Below are 20,783 nucleotides of genomic sequence, written 5' to 3' on the forward strand. Positions count from 1 at the left end.
AGAAAGATGCTGAAGTACATAATTAAGGCTATTAATATTAATTGATGACTTTGCAATTAAGGATGCTTTAACCTGTCATGAGTCTGACCAGCACAGAGAATTAGTCACATTTGCTGTGAGGAGCACATACCAATGTGAACTACTTAAGGTATCAAAGGAAAAGAAACATCTGTTCTCCCATACCACATGTGATACCATGTTCTGTGCTTTATTACAAGCAGACACAGTCTGTAACTTAGAACATGCCAATAATTCAACTGTTGTTAACTGCTGAATGAATTAGTTGTCTTCATTAATCACTTAAGTAGGCATGCTACTAACTTAAAACTGAATCAGACTTGTCTAGCCTGTCTTAAAGTAAAAACTACAAGAAGCCAAGTACAGCCCCAACAATTAAGGTTTTGGAGACATACACTAAAGGACTTACTGTGATAATCAGCCCTTTTTCCTGGAAATATTTAACCAGTGGGATTGCATTCTGCTTGAAATTCATTAGTCTTCTTTGAGTGGCTTTCAGGTTATCATCAGGTCTCCCTTGTTGCTCCGCACGCTTCAGTAACCTTTCTTTCAGCCTTTGACTGGAACATGCCAGAAACACCACCAAATCTGGGGTACAGATCTGTGGAAAGAGTAATTCAAGAAGTCTGATTAAGTTGATTATTCAGCACTACAGGACTCAGCAATTCCATTATTTTGTGAGGCTCAGATATATTACATTTGTGCTAAGTTGGAACTTGATGTAGTCATTGATTTTCTGTTGGTTTTTTTACAGCAAGTTTGCAGGTTTTAGAAGGGGCTTGTTGATCGTATGTGGAGGTTAGTCAACTTGTTTCACCTGATATGTGAGGAAAAAGTTTAATGAAAAAATTTTACTTCACAGCAAAAACCTTCTCTAGGCTATGTTCATCATTTGCATTACCAGAAGTCTCCCCTACCTAAATTTTTTTTTGAAAGAGCAAAATATAGATGTCTCATACTCTGCAGGAAAATGGATGCATGGTTTCCATCTGGAAACTCTTTAAGTAAGGTGGTATTTAAAATCCAGCATCCACTGTGTGATGGTAAGGACCAGGTGAAAACAGACCTGTTCCAAGAGCCACAGTTTCTTATAACATTTTCTCTATTTCTCTAAATCTCTCTAAAGCTTCAGTGCACTTTTCAAGAGGTTGGATGGGACAGCCAGCAGGGTTTTAATTTCCCCTATCCTTTTCAGTCTGTGTGGTGAGCACTGGTATGTGTCACACTCATCCCTGCACTGTGGTTCAGTAGGTAAAAGCCTTGTAGCAATGAAATAAAGAAAAATTTTTGAACTCTAGCTCTTTCCTAGTCAAATCTTATAAATAAGATGCTATCAAACATTTAAAGAAGAGATATCTCTGGTACTTGATGTGGGGAAAGCAGTGACAGACCCACTTTCTTAGGAATACGGCTAAATGTTCACAGGCAATCTTTGGAGGTCACTGCTTCTTAGTACCTACGGTGAAAAACCAGAAACGTCTACTGATCCTCAGAAATCTCCACACATCTGTTAAATACTTCCAAGGATGGTGGCTCAATCATTTCCCTGCTCCAATGCTTGACAATCCTTTCCATAAAGGAATTTTTCCTAATATTCAATCTAAGCCTCCCCTGGTGCAACCTGAGACTGCTTCCTCTCACCCGAAAGTCACTCAGACATCTGAATTTGCAGGATTTTTACAATGTGGCTATAAATATATATAAGCTTTATTCATAACATCTGATTTTGTTCTTTCCTCCATCTGGTTGCTGCAAAGACATCTACCTCTCCCTAAAGTTTTCACTAGCTTAGTGCTGTCCTTTAAAACATATTAGAATTCTCTGTAAGCAGCATTTAAGATTAAAACAGTTCAAGTTTTTATCTGATTACAGATTAGAAAGGACTTATTTTTTCTCACATACAAACACAAAGTCATTTCTGCTGTTTTTACTTACCCGAAAAAAAAATTTCATACTTTTAATTTTAACTAAAAAACCAGTGACTTCCTATTCTAGAAATGACATAATCTAGTTACAATGCAAACAATTTTGGATGCTCAAGACTGTTAAACAGACATTTTTCTCATTATATTTTCTATCTGCAGAATAATTTTGTCTTTGTTCAGCTTGATGCAATGCAAATTTGAAAGTCAAATTTGAGCTGTACACCAGTATCACAAAAACATCTACATGTATTCTAACTACTATGGTGTAAGTAGTAACTGATTCATATCTTTATGTTAATTATATAGTTGTTATATTGTTATTGAGGGCCAGAACAAACCAATTAATATTCTGAATGCTCTCTCTGTCTAGGTCTCTCTACCCAAGGATGTTAAATTGCATCAAAACAAACCATATTTCTAGCCTGAATAGTCAAAAGTTCCTATGTGGACAATCTGGAAAATTAGTAATTAAGTTTAAAACACAAAATCCCTTCTAAACTGTGTTTCTGTCATTTGAGAGAATACAACATGAAATATGGTCTGGCCTTTTTTACTGTCAGGCTGAGTACAAAAAGGTTCTTAGGAAGTCAAAAGAAACCAATACAACTTGTCCAGCCTGAGGTGGTGGTCATTAGCCTTTACAAATGAGGCTGCTGACAGAGGAGCATATGGATATGAGGAAGCAGAAAGTGATGAAAAAGCAGAGCCATATTCAAACAGTAAAGGACAGTCTGAAAATCAGCACTAGCAAGAAAGATGGTGGCCTCTTTATCATTACAGAAAATTAAATAGGATCTAAATGAAAATCAAATTATTTTTTACACACATTGTAGATGATTGGAGACATGAGCACACAAACTACAAAGATAATAGTTCTGGTAATTATTTATGAGTATCTATTAGATTTTGAAACAATTAACCTTATAACCTGTTTTTTTAGAATAATTTCCAGTGGGAAAGAAGCTCTTTCCTACTTCTATCACATGTACCTCAACGTCAACAAAACCAGAGTAACTTTCCCTTCCTTTTTCGGACTATCATAAACAGAGTTAGTCTGTTCATGGAATGAATTAATTATGAAAGTTAATTTTACTACCACAGAACAGCTTTAAGGCACATAATTATTCACATGAAATACTGTGAAAGTAAGTTTCTGTGTAAGACTTTCATGCAATATGGACATTATTAACAGTAGCTTGGTTAAATTAAGGTTGCTTCACTAGTAATAGAAAAATAATGAGGAATTTAGAAATTCAAAAAGCATACAGTACTAAAAACCCCAAATTATGACACAGATAGGTTCTGAAAGAAAACGCTACAGATTTCAAAGCCTGTTAGTCATGGAACACTGTCTGATAAAAGGGAATGGCTGATGTACCTTGCAGCAGACTGAGCACAGAGACATCTCAAGTCCCTGTGTGGATATCCAGCTGATTGAAGCTTCCTAACATACATTACACAGGGATTCAGAAATTACAACTGGCAGTCAGGGATCTAGTAAAGTGGAGGACAAAAGGAGTTTATACAAGTGAGTAGTTTTATTCAGTACTTCCATTTCTGTGTATCCTAATAATAGTGGCAGGAAGATGGCAAGAAATCTTCAGATGTTCCAAGCCTTGGCTGGCCTCACTTTCAATGCTCAGCACTTCAGGACAGCCCCCACTCAGGCTGTGAAGTGACACCAGACCTCCCCAAATGCAGGGCTGGAGCTCTTGTGCACCACAAGACTTCACATACAGCATCAAATCTTACAGAGAGCACCTAAGATAAAGAGATCACTCATGAAATTATCAGCCCTGAAGGAAGAGGGTCTCCTTCTGTCTCACACAAACATGAGAGTGCAGCTTACCACAATCAATGTCAGTTCTCTAAAGAAACTTCCCACAGGAAGGGAAGGATCCGAGTGCCACCATGGCTCCATCAGGTGTGCAAGCTCTCGTCTGCTTTTAGTTCCCACAAACTGCACTGCCTGCAGAAGTCACTTACTGTTTAAGAAAACAGGAAAACACACCCTGGGCACAGTGGGCTTAATTTCTTTCTTTTTTTTTTTATAATTGTACAATGAGGATAATAACAAGGTATGATTTGGACAATTCATTAATTAGCTTTAATTATCTCCTTTTGCTTTGAAAACTGAAAGTTCTCTACAGAATCTGAGTACTGTTGTTATTCTCTATTTTTTTACAACAGCAATAATACAAAAGACTATCACAGGTACTAATATTACCTTTTTTCTGACACTGTGAGTTTTTAAATTTGAAATACACTTCACTCACAGAAATAAAATGTCAATGAAAACAATGCTTTGAAATTCACAGATCAAGAAACCTAGTTTTAAATGAAGTATTATCAAAAAGATGTTTTGAAGTGTAAAAAAGTAATTCAAGCATATATGAGGTAGGAAGCCAAAACAGAATCTGATTACAAGATGTCTCTATGAATTCAACTTTTACATGCAGAATACACATCTTCATCATCAGGAAGTACTTGAAAACCATGTAAGAAACACAAGGTGCACAAAAGAGTAACATTTGTCCTGTATGCACAGGCATACAGACCTAATAGCACTTAATATTATTATTCCTCCTACATGCATTTGCAACCTTCAGGATACACCCTTCAAATGCTATTGATATTTCACTCCTGTTTTCATGAACCACTTTGCTTCTACTTACCTCAACTGTATCTGCCTGCAAGACATGCTTATAAATACTTCTAGCTGCAATGTAACAGAGTAGAGTGAATATATCGACACCTGGGATTACTTCTCTAGAAACATCTATTCTTCTATGTAAATATGAGTATAAATTGCTTTTTTTCTAACAAAAGAGAAGGAGTTTTATGACTCACTTGAAAATAAACCCATTTTTCAAACTCACAACTATTTTTGAGTGTTATGGCTAGGGAATAAGTTTTGTTCTGAGACTCAGCTTGTAGAAAAGTTGTACAGAACCAACACAGACAGGAGAGCTGGGTTCCTTCATGCTGATTTCCCCCAGTACACACATCCTGTGCTCAAGGCAGAGGGTTTTATTAATGTCCAGCAATGCATGTGAGGTAGCACTGTGGGGCTCAGGGAAGGAATTTGACTACTTACTAACTGGAACTCAGCTGAAGGGAGAATCTTTGCCTATGGGAACAGACAGGTTTCTGGTTATTCATTTAAAATGAGATGAAGAGCATATGGCATCAACTCAGAATAAAACTGGTGGGTACATCCTCTCATTTTTTAGAATCATATTTACTAGTAAGTAAATCCTACTCTCTTTGAGTCTGAATCTCCTTCCTAAACTGGAACCAGGAGTAAATTGAGAGTAATTCTATGCAAGTTGATGGTGTTATTGACATTAAGCAGTATAAGTGGAAAGATGCTCTCTTTTCTCTGGGGATATTTTCTACATCTCTTCTTGTTAGTGAGAATAGTGTGGTTGTTTGCTAGAAATTAGATGATTACACTCTCTCTCATTATTCCTTGTTAGGCAAAAGATGAAAATGCTCTGTTTCTTAATTCCTGGTATGTTCTACTAGATACTCCTGAGAAAACTGACAGCTCATGAACAATTGCCATTAATTTAACAGTGCATCTTATTCTTGTTGGTAAAGGTTACTAGCAAGCTGGTTTATGTCCTTTGTATGTGTGCTCTCCCTTGTAATTATTTATTTGCTTTTTATAGTTCCATCTTTGCTGGGTTATCAGACCGTTTGCATAGTTTTTTCTTGGTTTAGAAATGCAAAATCATGAATCATGTTGTCAAATAATGAATCCTGCTGATAGAATCTGTTTCTGGTAGCTTCTTTTGAACGATATTCATACTGCCCAGAAAATAAATTTCCAGCAAATTGCCTAGAGTATGTAATTAGGCAGACTGGTGTCTTTGGGAACAAGTAATTCAGCTTTCCACCTGTGTCAGGCAGCAAACTAATAAAAATCCCTATCTGTTAACACAAATGCTAGTGATACTAAGAAGGGACTCTGAAGCAGACCTCTGCTTCAGAACTGCTCAGCAGGCACCTCAATCCACTCTGAGCTCAGAGCATAAGTCCTGTCCTGAGGACCAGCAATGGATCAGCTCTCCTTTGTCCACTCTGACTAGCAGAGAAGAGCCCTTGCCCAGAAAACCTGGAAACCCAAGGCCTAGGGTTGCTTACCCAGCAGAAAACTGACCTACAGCTTGTCTTTCTCTGGAGAGTGCTCCAGCTTCCAAGGGAGGAGAATGGCAAGACCATTCCACAGGCCTCCTGGTCAGGCTTGGCTTACAGAGAGCAATGTAAAATTCACAGGGAAAAGACAGTGAACAAAGGGACCCCAGAAAAGCAGACTGCTCATGTGGCAGTCCTCAAACTGCTCACACAGGTCTCTGGATACATATTCAGTAGGGGATTGTACCTGGATCAGTGAAGTAGAGATCAGGGAAAAGGGAGATCGAAATTTAGGGGGAGAAGGAATAAAGAAGGCACATTTGCCATGATACAGAAAAAATATCTTTACCAGAACAAAAACCTATTGCAAAAACCAGGTCCTTTCCCCTTAAGAAGCTTCTCAACAAGGTTGCATCCACCTCCCTGGTTGTTCTGGACGTCACACTCTTGGCCAGGAACAGCAGGTTTTCTGTGAGAAGCTCTTTGCAGAGCAGGAGCTTGGCAGTCAGACCCTCAGGCAGCTGCCACACACACCTGTGTCACACCTGGAGGGCACTGCAGGCATCGCTTCTGCCTGGAGGTCTAAGTGTCAGCCTTAGAGGAACAGGACTGCTCTCCTCAGCCTCTCAGAGTCCCCAGGCATTTCTCACCGTCCTATATTGTGCCACCTGCACAGTTAGTTCTACTTTATCCCAATTATTCTCATAATAATTTTCGTAAGGAATATACCTGAGAGTTAAAAATTAACTCCGATTACAGCCAAGATGAGTAGTTATTCATTGGAGGTATATGCATTTATGAATATTCCTAAGAGCATTTTAAACAAATAATCTGATAAAATTTATTACCTCTGTTTATTATTTAAATTAAGATTTTACTCAAATATAGTCTTGACCTAGGCCATATAAGACAAAAATTTTCTTAAAATTTTTACAAAAATAGTTTTCCTCTTTTTTCAAGCAGTTGAATTACATTCATTAATGAACATCCATTGGTTCTAATACCTGTTCTACATTTATTTCACTATTAAAAAAAATTAAAGTGAGTATATTTTAAGCAAACTATTTCTGCACTTACTCTATTGATACTAACAAAGAGGGAAGTTACATATGAATGACTGGAAGTAGTGGAAAAAAACAAACCAAAGCAATAATTGAAATTAACTGTAAAATACAGTTAATTGTTTCTCCTGGGAAGGATAAAAACCATGTGAGAGATTACACAGAAAGTCAAACTGCAATTTCTTGACAAGCCATTGGAGTTCAATACACCAGTCAGAGGCATTTTATTGCAGCATTGCAGGACAGAAGATATTTAACATGCTTCAGCATGCTGGGACTGCAGGAGGCTCGCTGAATTTCAAGATGACAGGTTAATGGTAAATAAACCATTTTGTCCTTGGCATTTTCAAGTGTGTCCTTGAAACCTAAACACCTTTCTGCTATTTGCACTCAGCAGAGATCATGGATACCTATGAAATTTGTGGTTTAGGACAGCTTTATGCCTAGGCTCAAACTGAAAGTCTAAATACATCAGTATTAAATCTGCACTGCTATGCAGAAGGAGTTCAAACTGAGAAAAATATAGAAATTATCATATATTTAAAAGGAATATATAAAATGGAAGTCCTGCTTGGTTTTAAGACGTTAAAATTCATGTTTTCATTTTTTCCCTACAACTGTGACTGCTTGGAATTTCAGCTTTATTAAAAGTACCCCTATCAAAAGTATTGGCAGTATCGACTTTGCTCTTTGGAAATAAGAAATGAGAGGGTCAGGACTTGGCAACAATCCCAGACTTCCAATAAGAGGAATTTACTTATTAAACTCAAAGAGAAAAATACAGGACTTCAACTTGGCTAAAAAGTTCAAAGAAAACTGAGATAAACTCAAAGAATACTGCAGTGCTCATGTTTGAATTCTTCCAGGCTGCAGGAAGGCTGCAATGAGTAGCTGAGCATTCAGAAATGGAGCTGGTGTAAGTGACCAGAATGGCCAATGTGCTGCTGGCTGGTGAGCACTGCTGAAACTCTGAAAACATCACTGATGCCATCTTAAAAACTTCTTTGCTGCTCAAAAATCATGGATGACAGGAACAGTGTTATTAACAAAACTCAATTGGAAAGAAGGGGAGAAAAGCTTAAATTCAAATATAAAATTCCTCTGATGTGTAAAGTGCTTTCTAATGCACTTATTCCAGACTGACATTACTGCATGGAAGCAGTGTTTGTTACTTCTGGTTTCTAGATCTGAACAGAAAGAGAAATACTGTGTGTGCTGCAAATGATACATTGCTTTATTTTAGGCACTTTAGTCACTGAGATGCAACGTGTTTTAATACAATTCTGCCTAGCAACATGTTGAGAACTTACTGTCCACATGAGAGTCTGGCAACATAATAAGGAAGGAATCATCATCTTTTAGCTATACCTATGTATGGGAATGTTAGCATAAGTTGGTTTGCTTTGACTAGTTTACTAAAAATAACATTTTTTTCCCAGAGAAAAGTTCAGCTTCTGGATTAGTCAAAGGGATAAAAATGTGCTGGTAGTACCAAGAGCAATTGCAAGCGAATTGCAATTGCAATTGCAAACAAGCAGTTGTTATCATGATGCATTTCTATAACAGAATGTTATGCAGGACAGGTACTGTAACTACAGCTCAGACATACATGTATCCATTTGATTTTTCCACAAGATGAAGAGATTATGAAAGCCCAATGTCAAGTTTTAGTAACAGCTCTGTGAGCCATAACACTGAAGGAAGTAATTTAGCATAAATTATTTGTTAAATTAAAGATGACTGCAAACGCAGCAGAGTTAGATTTTACATGTGTTTTCAAGAGAAACCAGGCACCTCAGTTGTCCTTTTCCTTTTCTGCTACCCCTCACAATTCACTTTTGGTATTATTACCTATATTCTTGGAGTTTGTGTTTGTGTAAACAATGGTAAAGAATTCATATGTGTCACATAAATTTTTCTGCTGTTTTCAGGTACATAAGCATTTGAGACATAAGGGTCTCAAAGGGACCATCTGTAGGAATAAGTATTTGCTGATGACAAAGCTAGTGATAGCAATAAGAATTAATTCTTTTTCAAAACTTCTTATCAACAGATCTCAGTGTTCTACAGGGAATGTCTTTGTAAGAATGTGGCACAGGTGCCATTTGCATTTTGTGGGATTTCACCATTTTCTTCAAAGGATGTTCCATTGCTTAGCAGATCTAATTAAAATTGTCTTACTAGTTAATCAAAACTTTCTTTGCTGAAATTTCAACTAATTATCTCTCACTTTGTCACTTTTGGTTAATGAGAACAATTCTTCTACACAGTGCTAGAAAGAAAGCTGTAACATTTCTCAGCTGTGGAGAAAGCCCCCTACTATCTCTAATTGCAGACCTAGACAAATTATCACAACAGTTAATTACTGAATTCTCCACAACTCAATTGCACTTCCTATTGAGGAACCTCTGAGTGCCTGGAAAATGTTTGTATGCTTCATGTAAATTACCTGATGTGCCATGGGTGACTGTGAGCCTGTGAAGGATGATCAGTACCATAACTGCTGATAGTCCCTTTTCCTTAACACAACACCTTCCTACCAAGGTGTGTAGCATCAGGGCTTACTAAACAGAGAATTTTAAAGAAACAAGTATATTTTATTTCTTTAAAATATAAATCCAAGATAAAGCACTGAATGTATCTCACTGGAGATGTTGATATAGGATTGAATGTTGAAATATATACAGCTTTTGTACATTTATTTCCATGGCCTCACATATGTTCATATTACAGGTCAACTGCAAAGAAAGATGGAAATGGGGGAGTCTGAACAGACAGCCTATGCTCCTGTAAAAGGCCTGGAATCCCTTCTTTCCTGTACTTCTTTAGAACAGGTAAGATTGAAAGGTGTCCTTATATGAAGTGCTCCTGGACTTTTTGATAGACTTAGTGGTTTATCTTTCAGGTAGAATCAGGCTTTGAGGAGTCTGATTTATAAATCCCAATTGACTGAGAATGAAGGAGCTCTCTGTGACTATAATTAAGTGTTATTGTTGGTTTTCCTTTCCTTAATTTGAGTCTAGGATACTTAATTCCTCTCACTTCCTCCAGTTTCATATCCCCCATTTTTTCATCAAAAACAACAGCAGCATAAAATTGTGCACCAAGAAATGCTCTTAACACTATCACATTGGACAAAAAAAATGACACAAGGAAATGATCATTAAGTCTACATTTCTGCTGTTTAACTTCTAAAATAGTCAATCTTCCCTTTTGTTAATTATAAGGAGATAGAGCTGGCAGTCACTGCTATTTCCTGTAATAACTATTTTGTCTGTTTCCTTTAATTTCCTCAATTCAGTTTTCTAAATTTTGCCCAGAATAATACCTTATAAAGCACATTAATGAAATGCCTCATTAGCTGCTTTGTTTTGTTACTTCTTCCTTGGTAATGCCACTAAGAATTCTAAGTACAGAAACAGCAGTAGACCAGCAATTGTGAAAGACTTTGAAACATTCTGCATGTAGGCATTCTAAGAATTTAGCTCTGAAACTGCAATCACTTCTTGTGACCATAACTGTTATGTTAGCAGCACTTGATCAGAAAATGACATCAGCTGTTTGTTTTTCCACTGAATTAAAGTATTTTTAGATTAGTTTAAAATACACACATGAAAACAGCATGTCGATAGTACTCAGGAATACAGTTTTAGCTCACTAAACCTTGGAATTGTAGTTTAGAATAACCACAATGACCTTATTTTCTTTTAAAAAGCACACTTTCTGGTTTATAAAAGCTTGCAAAGCATGGGTAGTTTTAGCCTTTTTTTAATTCATCTTTTCAATGCCCTGTAATAAACTTGACACTAAAAGCACTGTGAAGACATGCATTGCTTTAACTATGCTTCTCTAAATGGAGCTTATGTTGAACAAATAGATATGAAAATATAATATTTTTCTACTTTCTAAATCATTAAGATACAGAAAATATTCACTGTTGGATTTCATGTATTTTTCTTCTTCATCTTGAGAGGACTTTCATGACAAGACAAAAGGCTTGGATTCTTGGTTATATTATCACATTGTCTTTTACAAGATAGTTTGTCTTCAGACAACAGGACATAACGTAACATAAATCTTTTGTCAACCTGTAATTATGTACTTGCAAAGATTTCAAGAGCAATGCTTTTTCTTGGAATCTGACCAATTATTTCAACAAACTTAACTGTTGTAGAGACGTGTAAGTCATTTTAAGAATAAAAACAATCTCTTACTTGGTCCTCAAAGGAGATTGCTTGGGCAACATCTCTGGGAAATCCATCAATCACTATCCCCTCTTCATCAGGGATCTGCATTAATCTCTGCTTTATCTCAGTGATGGTTGTTTCCTTTCACAGAGAAAATAAGTGAGTTATTTAATATCGTAAAGGAAGTTTTCTTGATGGTGCACATTACTACAAGATGTATTAACCCTTGAAAGTAAATATGAACATAGGAAACACTGTACCTGAGGAGCCAGTTCTCCAGTAGTAATTATTTTGGCAATTAGGCTCCATTTTCTATTGCTGCTTGTGTTGTGGATTTTCTTCCTTAACAATTCACCAACTGATATGTAGTTAAATCCATAACGTTCTGCTATTTTCAGACTCTGGGTCCCTTTACCACTTCCTGGGCCACCTAGAGTGAATCATAAGCAAAACATTAATTTAAGCTTTCATCAGAAGTACCCAGTCACAGGTGAAATCTGTGCTATTGGCACCAATTTTCCAAGCATTATTAGAGTAAATCTCACAGTGGCATGACTTGTTACCAACCATGTGTCTCATCTACTGGATCATAAACATAACAGTTTGTAAAATGAAATTTTAAAAAAGAATACAAATCCACTTGCAAAAGAAAACTAAGTCCTCTTTGAGGTTGACCTCATTCTAAAGCCATTCCTGGAATGGAGCTTTTCTTGATCCACAGTAGAGGAGGAGACAAATGAACTATTCCCTTCTTAAGCTCTATGAATCCAGAGATAGAGCCAGATAGTCTGAAGTGTGTTCATGTCAGAAAGAATCATACTTGGTCAAATAAGCCAATTAAATCAATGAACTAGTCATGAAATGGAACTAATAAAATCTGCTCCTAAATATGCTTACAAAAGATTCTGAGGTTTCCTTATTTTAAAATAAAAAAAATAAAATTAAATAATCATCTGAGATGTTTCCATAGTGATTTGGTACAAGGACTCTTATTGAACCATGCAATACCAGCTTTTGGTATTGATGCTTGAAGCATCTGACAGAGAAGAAATTAGGTTCAGCTGGCTAGACAACTTGAAGAATAAAGAGACCCTTCAATATATACAGCCCAGGCTAAAAGGGAATCAAAATCACTGAAAACAGGTATATTACATAGCAGGGAAAGCTGCAGGGAAGGTGAGCTGGACAGCAGCAGCAAGAATGCATGTAAAACAATCAGAACATGTCTGAACTAAAAGGACATGTTATGATGTGATAAGCAGAAAATCTGGAACTCAATATTTAAAACTAAGAAATTGTGCTTATAAAAATAAATATTTATGTGTAGAAAAATGTATTGTACTGAAGAGTATAAAAAGCAAACCAAAACCAAATGTTTTGATAATAATACCAATCCTAAGTAGCTATAGTTTGGGGGATTCTTTTGAGAACACTGAATTTTATTTCAACAGAAAAAGAATCAAGATTTATTAAAAATATACAGTTTTTATTAATTTAAAAAATACAGCAATGCAATGAAAGAAATCTGAATACACTGAGCTTCTTGCTAGTAACTATGTAAATCTTTTTATATTATCTGTAATATTCCCATAAATAGCTTTTAAGGATTTTTATAACCAATACAGTTCTGGCTGCAGGATAAGCTTTACAGCATTTGTACACAGATGCTTAGGGCACTCTCTGTAACCAGGCTCCAAGCTGCGCCCCAATATCACTGTCACACAACTTTCAGTGTCACCAGCAGTCACTTGGAGCTCTCTGTGCCCCAGTGCTGTGATGCTGATGCTGCACCTGCCCTTTGGAACAAAGACCAGGAGCCATTTCAAGAGTGCACAGAGAATTGTGCCTATTGCTATCATGTGCCCATACCCTGCCCACAGTTCAGCTATGTCCCTGGGGGAAAAAACGGTTTTATCATTATCCAATTAGTTTAAATAATGTTTCTACAAGCATTTATCTGTAACATCCAACCAGACAACACAGCTACAAACGTTCATAAAACACACATGTAAAAAAATGAAAGAAAAACTATAGCTTATATAGTAAGATCACAACTGAAAAATCTTTTCTCTCATTCAGTTCACTTGGTGCTTCTGTTGTAAAAAGACGTAAGTTTCTCTCTTCTTTCAGCAGATTACAGCTACTGAGGTTCTACAACTATTCTTCCATTTCAGTAATTCCAGGTGATCTAGATGGGTTTAGTTTTTCAGCTTGGACTCTCTCCTTCATAGACAGCTTAGCTATCTATCCTCTTAGAATAAAGAATGTTCTCCTTCTGTAGGTACACAAGCATCTGATACAGTAGGAATCATCTTGTCCACTGAAGTGGCTATAAAGCACTTCTGCTCCAGTTCCCCCTGCTCCCTTTCATGCTCAGCCTTCCCCATGAAAAATGCATTTCACTGAACCTTACAAGTTTGAAATAGACATGTTGCACCCAGCAACAATAAAAATGCAAAGCATAGGTAATGTGCAGAAAATGAAAAACTGGAAACAAGGAAAATAGTGCTCGTGTTCCAAGACAGCTACAAAAGGTGGCAGAAAACCAGAACTGATACCTGATAAAACATCAGTCTGTAATAGTATAAAATAGCTGAAAAAATACATGTTTGAAACAAGTAGATAGACTTTACACTTCTGTTACGGAGAGCTTTGCTTTGCCAGTAAAGAGAAACGAAAAAACAAAACAAAACAAAAAAAGGGTGTAGCTCAGCACTTCTGTCCTTTCAATCTGAATTGCAATCAGAAAATAGCTAATAAAGTGTTTGGTTTAATATTCATAACCTTCCAACACATTTGTTTCTATCAATCCAAACACATCCCAAACACATAATCCGAATCAATCCAAGCACATAATATCAAGATGGTATTATCTGTTTACAATCTGAGGGGAAACATTCAGGTAACAAAATAAGGGAAAAGGGATAGGACAAAATTACTTCCCACAGCAGATCACAATTTATCATACTATGTATCTATTCCTGACTCTTTGATAAATCACACTGACAAACTGTTCACAAGAAAGAAAAAATCAAATCCCTTTTGTTTTTTGTTCTTTTAACTTATTCTGAGGTAGATCAATCAAGGAAAGTATGATTATTTTACATATTTTGAGAAGATGTCTAGACTAGGGAACACTTGTTGCATCTAAAATTATGTTTCCTAACAGGTTTCAAGTAAAGATTTGTGTGCCCAAAAAGTGTTATTAAAGCAATTGTTTTAATCTAATTCTGTTCATTATTTCAATTTTGCATATATTGTTGCAAATTCAGAATTAATTCAACTAAGAATAAAATTTCTGAAAATACTTCCTCCTTTAAAATCTGACTGTGGACTAGATTTAACAAATCAATAGGCAGCTGCCTGCTGACAGCACTTTATTTGATCTAGCCCTTACACTTTGATCTCAAAAGGAAGGTGTATTCTTTTAATATTAAGTAATATATTGAAGAAAGTGTGGCTTAAAAACATACTCAACTAAGGTGCTAATGACATCAGATAATTAATATTTTAAGATCTCTGAATTCAAGCTATACTAACAGTACAAATTTTTTTCTTAAAAGTATAGTAGGAAGCAGATTTTTAAATATAATCTCATTTACTAGTGTTATAATGCCTTAGAAACTTAATTTTTGCATTGATTCAGATGACTGCCCTCCTGACTGGTTCCATCTGATTTTTCTGAAATCCAGTCATATGCTCACAATGTAGCTTTATAGCTTTATCTTTCACCAGAGGTTTCTTCTGCAAACCCAGAAAAAGAACAAAGTGCCCACCTTTATAAGTGAGTTCTCTTCAGCCCTGGAGCTACCTGGTTCATTATAAGGATGATAGATATTTCATAAAGCAAAGAAGTTGTAAAAACCTTTATGGAAGCATTAAAAAGATCTTGAGCTAATGCATTAATAAAGAAAAGTTCACTGAATATGCGAAACAGAAGACAGGTCCTTAACTTCATTTCTGTCCCTGACAGTGACTGGGACCAGCACCACCTGAGCAAGGCAGGATGATTAGTTATCTCTAATTAGACAGAAATACATTATTTCACTGATTTTTTTTTTCTTGGCATTAGATGCAAACTCAAAATATGCAACACATTTTTTGTGTCCAATAGCTCTTGAAATGAACGGTGTAATTTTTTTTTCTCTTTTACTCAGTTACTTTTTCCAACATGTGTTTTTATGTGCTTTCTCAATAGAAAGTTGAATTTGGGAGACATTGTCTTGATACTGTACAAAAATGGACAATAGCTGCTAAGCTACATAGAGTATTGTGTTTCTATCAGATCACACTGTAATAGATTCAGAGAAACTCAGTGGGAATATAAACCTGAAATAGCCTTTGTGGAATGTTTACAACGTTCCCTATATAAATGGGAGAAAAGAAAAGCTCTGTAAAATCCATGCTCTGTTCACTGCATGCTGGTGTTCAAGGATTTCACTTCAAATACACCCGCACTCAGTTCCAGAGGTGAAAGCCAATCTCTCTTTATCTCACTTAAATCAAACCTTCATTCATCACTCTCCTGCAATTGAGCTACATAGATTTCAATGCATTAAGAGCCTTCTGTGGTCACTGAAAAGGAGCCAGTTATTCTCCTTTATGAAAAGGAAATGTAGCTAATTAATTAAGATGAAAGAAAGGTATGTGTTATTTCTCCACCTAATTGCAATCTTCACATTTCAGCAATACATAGAGAGATTTTCATATTGAAATCTGTAACCCTGAAAAAAAAGATTAGGAAAATTCAAATGCCTTGAGCAATTGCTTTGCACAAGATACTTAAAAAAATGCCTGGTCTTCTGTTTCCAATCTATTCCAATATCTTGTTTCTGAGAGCTGCTGGATGCAGAGCCTAGAGGACATGCTGTTCCTAGAGTTTCCATTCTGTAGTACAAAGAAGACATTTCTGTTCCCTTTTATTACACTACATATATTTTCTGTTATGGAAGCAGTATCTCTCTTTATTATGAATAAAGCTTTATACACTAAAAATGTAATTCTCCATCATTGGGCACCTGTGCTGTAACTCTTTAAGCCATCCAGAGAATCAGATAATTAGGCCTGGTGGTAACATTTCTAAAGACAATCTTACCTAGCTGATAAGGAAACTGATGCAAAGAACTTAAATTCATGAACAGAAAAAAATATTGATTTACACTTAACCTGCAGCTATTTTTTAATAACCTATGCTTGTCTGAGGCTGGAGAGTATGAGCTGCTTAGAAAGAACGCTAAACAGCTCACAAGAGAGAACTCTAGGAGAGAGCACAATTAACTAATGTGAACTGAGTGCTCGCTCTCCATGAAGCTGGAACAGGATTCATTCGCCAAATGGGCCTGAGGATTAATTTACCAATGCAATGAACTAGTGACAGTGTCACTCCAACTGGGCATACCAATCATTTGACAAGGGTCTAAGTATAGAGGACAACAGTTCTCTATCACCTTTTTGAGCTGGCTTACACATTATTTTAAAATACCCCATTTTTTGCAATCAGCTTTGAGTATATTTGAGTGTTTTAGTTCAATCCCGAGCATGATTTGGAGGAACACTTTGTTTCACATGGTGCTGCTGCCTTGAAATGCACGAACCAGGTTTAGATAAGATGAAATCAAACTGGCAGATGTGCTCATAAACAAATCATGAGCTCTCCAGCTGCTAAGAGGCATCCAGTGTACAGAGCACAAGTGCAGGTGCTTGCTGTGACCCCTAAAATCCTTACAGTGGGAATGCCATGTCCAGCACTAACAATTTCACACTCTCAATTGGCCTGCACCACTTGCTATGGCAGATGGAAAAAATGTATTGAAATTCGTATAGCCATTCAATGTATTTGCAGTACAAATCAAAAGGCAAAGCAGAAGTGATAAAATCTTGTCAAAATGACGGCCTTCATACCTATAACAAGGATAATTTTTGGTCGAGGTCTTGCAGGGTCAAACACATCGTACTCCTCAATTAGCTCAGCAGTTTCAGAAAGGTCAGTGTCACTTTCTATGGAGAACTGTTGGATCGGAGGCAGCCGGTCGTAGCGTCGGTAGGGGAAGTTAGAGTTATCAGGCATCACTGTAAAACAGTAAGATAAACTGGGAATTGTGGAAATAGGCAGAAAACTCAAAATCTGTTCTGTACACAGATTTAAATAAGTATCATACATAAAGTATAAACATCTCATAATTTTACATTGTGTTTGCTGTTGCTGTATTAAATATTTTTGACCTTGAAATAACGAATTGATTAAATCACAACCACCCAGAGTCAGTTTTCTCTGGTGTATGTTTTCAAGCACACCAGGTTTTCTATGAATATCTGCCCATAGCACCCAGAGTTCAGCAGGGGCCTCGGAGAAGAAAAGCTTTATATTGTGCAGATAACCTCTACTATTAAGCAGGACTCTTGTAGTGACACATGTTGTACACAGAGATAGAGACAGTATTCTTGCTGATTATCTTCATGAAATGTTGGATGGCAAGGAAAAATAACTATGGCAACTGAAATAACAGCTAATTACTCTTTGTTAACATTACAAATAAAATAATTACAGGTATTCGTATGACACCTGCTTAGATTTTATGAGATGCACTTTTTCTAAGAGTTTATAATTCATATTTTATTTAGTAAATTAGCATAGGGCTGCAATGTAAATGTAGAAAAACACGTAATGTAACTGCACTGAATTTGGTGTGTATGTCATCCATAGGGACCAACTGAAAACACAAGCCAAGTTCACTGTGTCATATCTGCCCCATCTTTGCAAATGTTTTCGGTAGGATACAAGAAATTCCTCCACTGATGTGTTAAACATTTACTCAGCAAACATCCATCATTTGGCTGGAAAATGATCACAATTTCCTCTCCTGCCTAGCATCCATTACGGCAGGAGAAAAACAAGTGCCAAAAAGCAAGGAAACAGAATTCTTGACTCCTTTGCCTACAGATAATCAGAATGAGGCATAATCTATAGAAGTATAAAATAATTCAGTTGTGGATGTAAAACCATACGCAGTTGAAGAAATAAAATAATTTTAAAATTTAATACATTACCATTCCTGAAAAAGGACCTCCGGGACTGTCCTCCATTGAGTGGAGGCAGGGTCTTCTTTTCTGGGCTGACAAAAGTGTCCCATTTCACTTTTTCTGGCCCTCCAAGCTCTTTTACTTTCTGCAAACAGCTTTCCAAATATTCAATTGGGTCATCAGGTTTGTAACACATTAATCCATTCAACAGACTCTGAAATGTAACATCAGAAACACAGACTGTAATGATAGATGCCAGGGAAAACCAAGCACCTTTACTTTGTCTTTTACTTTGCACACAGAAACACCATATCCCTTCATATTCAGACTCTCTATTGCAATTCAGTGCATAAAAGCGAGGCCTGCAAAAAATCAAATTATTTTGGTTTGCCAATGTCATAAAAATTACTAGGAAAGGAAGCTCATGGCTATGTCTTTATAGTGTCTGTTTGCACTAAAATAAAACCCGAAAATACAAAAAAATCCCTCTACATTTTTCTTAGAACTGTCACTGCCAAGTATACGCAGATCAATGTGCAAGCGAGAGAGCCCCAAAATTTACACATCCTTTGTAGTCTTTGACATCACTAAAATGTATCTTTTCCTTAAAGACCACTGCACCCACAAGTATCTCATCCATATTCTTGTCAACACTTACACAAGCAATGAAAAGGGGATTTTAAAAAATCATCAGAATTACTCAAATATCACCTTGATCAGTATCTGGAAAAATACCCCACAACCCCAGAATTCATAGGTGCTTTCTGATTTAATTGATCACAGATTTCAAGCCATTAGCAATCTCCTTTCTACAGTATTAATTGTTCACTCATCGTACTCATGAGCATTGTGGGGGATGTAAAAGAAAGACTGCCAGGCCCTCCTTCTGACACATCTCCTTGACAAAGTGATACATAAGTCATCATCTCACCTCTCCACGAGACTGCTGCGTCCAACCTTCCCTTAACAATGCATGCCTTTCAGGATGATTTCTGTTCCTTTTGCTTTTCCTAATTTTTGTGTGAATAAACTTGAGGGTCATAGTTGGTTGGTATTAATAGTAAACATAAATAGCTCCAATTCAGGATTTGATCAGTTGCTATCTACAGTTTATACAGTAATTGATATTTACACACATTTGAGCTTATAAAATAAGGTACAATGTCTATGTATCCATACCCTTACTATAGTACTTAACTGATCACAGCAACTAACTGTATTTTTGCAGAAGGCATGCACCAATTTTTAAAAATCAGTAGCTCAAGCTTTGAGCTTCAACAGAAAACCAGTTTTGTCTGCATCTGTTGTTAAACCATTCACATTCTGTGTAATTAAAACATTAGCATTCGCCGTGTCCTGCAATTTTCAAAATATATAGAAAGACGTCTAGCTTCAGCACAGGCAAGGGAAAATACATATGTGTGTATGTTATATACAGATAACAGGATGTCTGATCCGGGAGGGAAAAAAATCCACATTGCACAGAGAAGTAATTATCAGCCATTAGCAGCAGGTAACTTGTGGGGAGCTAAACAACACCTCACTAAACATTTGCGGCTCTTTTGTTCCCCCCGACCGCCGAGAGATGCCTCTCGCCCGCATTCCAAGGCGCTCCTTTGCCCTGCGGACGCCCAAGTTCGCTGCCCGCCGGCGGCGGAGGGAGGCGGCGGCCGCGGCGGGCGGAGGGGCGCGGCCGCGGGGGCTCCGCGGGGGGCGGCGGGCAGCGCTGCCCCGGCCCCGGCCCCGCGCCCACCCGGCCCGGGCTGCGCTCCCCGCGCGGGCTGCGCCAGCCTCGGGCTGCTCCGTCCTTCCAGCCACCTTCAGCCCTGCCCGCCGCGGGGTCCCAGCGCGGAGCATCCCCCGACGGGGCGGAAAACGCCTCCCCTCTGCGCCTCGCCTACCTCGAAAAGCTGCGGGATCTCCCTGCGGGCCAGATACTCCTTCGCCTCGCCGGCGCTCATTCCGCCACGGGCCGGGTGGGCAGCCCGAGCCCCGCGCTGGGCTCGGCGCGGCGATGCAATGCGGGAGCCTCGGCGAGGCTTCCGCGGGCGGAGGGAGGCAGCCGCCCGCCTCCCGTGCCCGCTGCTCGCAGGGAGCGAGAGAGAGCACGTTTTCCCCCGGCGGGGAGCGAGAGCGTGCGCAGGCTGCCGGGGAAAGTTTCGGGGGGTGCCCGCGGTGAGGCTCCGAGCGGAGGCGGCGGGGGGCTGTGCCTGGCGCCGAGCCGCGGGCAGGCTGCCCCGGCAGCGAGCGGACCCGCTCCGCCGGCTGCGCGGGGAGCGGCGGCGGCGAGGGCTGGGCACCGGGGAGCGCAGGGTGCTGGGAGCCGCCCGCTGTAACGCGGTCCCTGCCCTTGGCACGGCGTTCGGGCGGCTCGAGGAGCGAGACGTTTCATACACTTTGGGCTGGCAAAAAGCCACGAACTGCGATCAGTC

General features: G+C 38.2%; 1 protein-coding gene across 1 annotated transcript in view; it reads right to left on the reverse strand.

Moving 5' to 3' along the window:
• AK5 (adenylate kinase 5) overlaps positions 1 to 20,526 on the reverse strand; it is an 83,969-nt gene extending 63,443 nt beyond the window's left edge. The window contains exons 1-6 of the mRNA XM_054286253.1: positions 20,253 to 20,526; positions 18,379 to 18,565; positions 17,233 to 17,400; positions 11,592 to 11,761; positions 11,359 to 11,472; positions 428 to 619 (exon numbers count right to left, since the gene is read on the reverse strand). Coding sequence (XP_054142228.1) covers positions 428 to 619; positions 11,359 to 11,472; positions 11,592 to 11,761; positions 17,233 to 17,400; positions 18,379 to 18,565; positions 20,253 to 20,312 — 891 coding nt within the window. The 5' untranslated portion in view covers positions 20,313 to 20,526. The remainder of the gene's footprint in view (positions 1 to 427; positions 620 to 11,358; positions 11,473 to 11,591; positions 11,762 to 17,232; positions 17,401 to 18,378; positions 18,566 to 20,252) is intronic.
• Between the last annotated feature and the right edge of the window lie 257 nt (positions 20,527 to 20,783).

Source organism: Melozone crissalis, unplaced genomic scaffold (assembly GCF_028551555.1).
Source record: "Melozone crissalis strain CALT ecotype California unplaced genomic scaffold, PUWL_Pcris_2 ptg000045l_1, whole genome shotgun sequence".
NCBI lineage: Eukaryota > Metazoa > Chordata > Aves > Passeriformes > Passerellidae > Melozone > Melozone crissalis.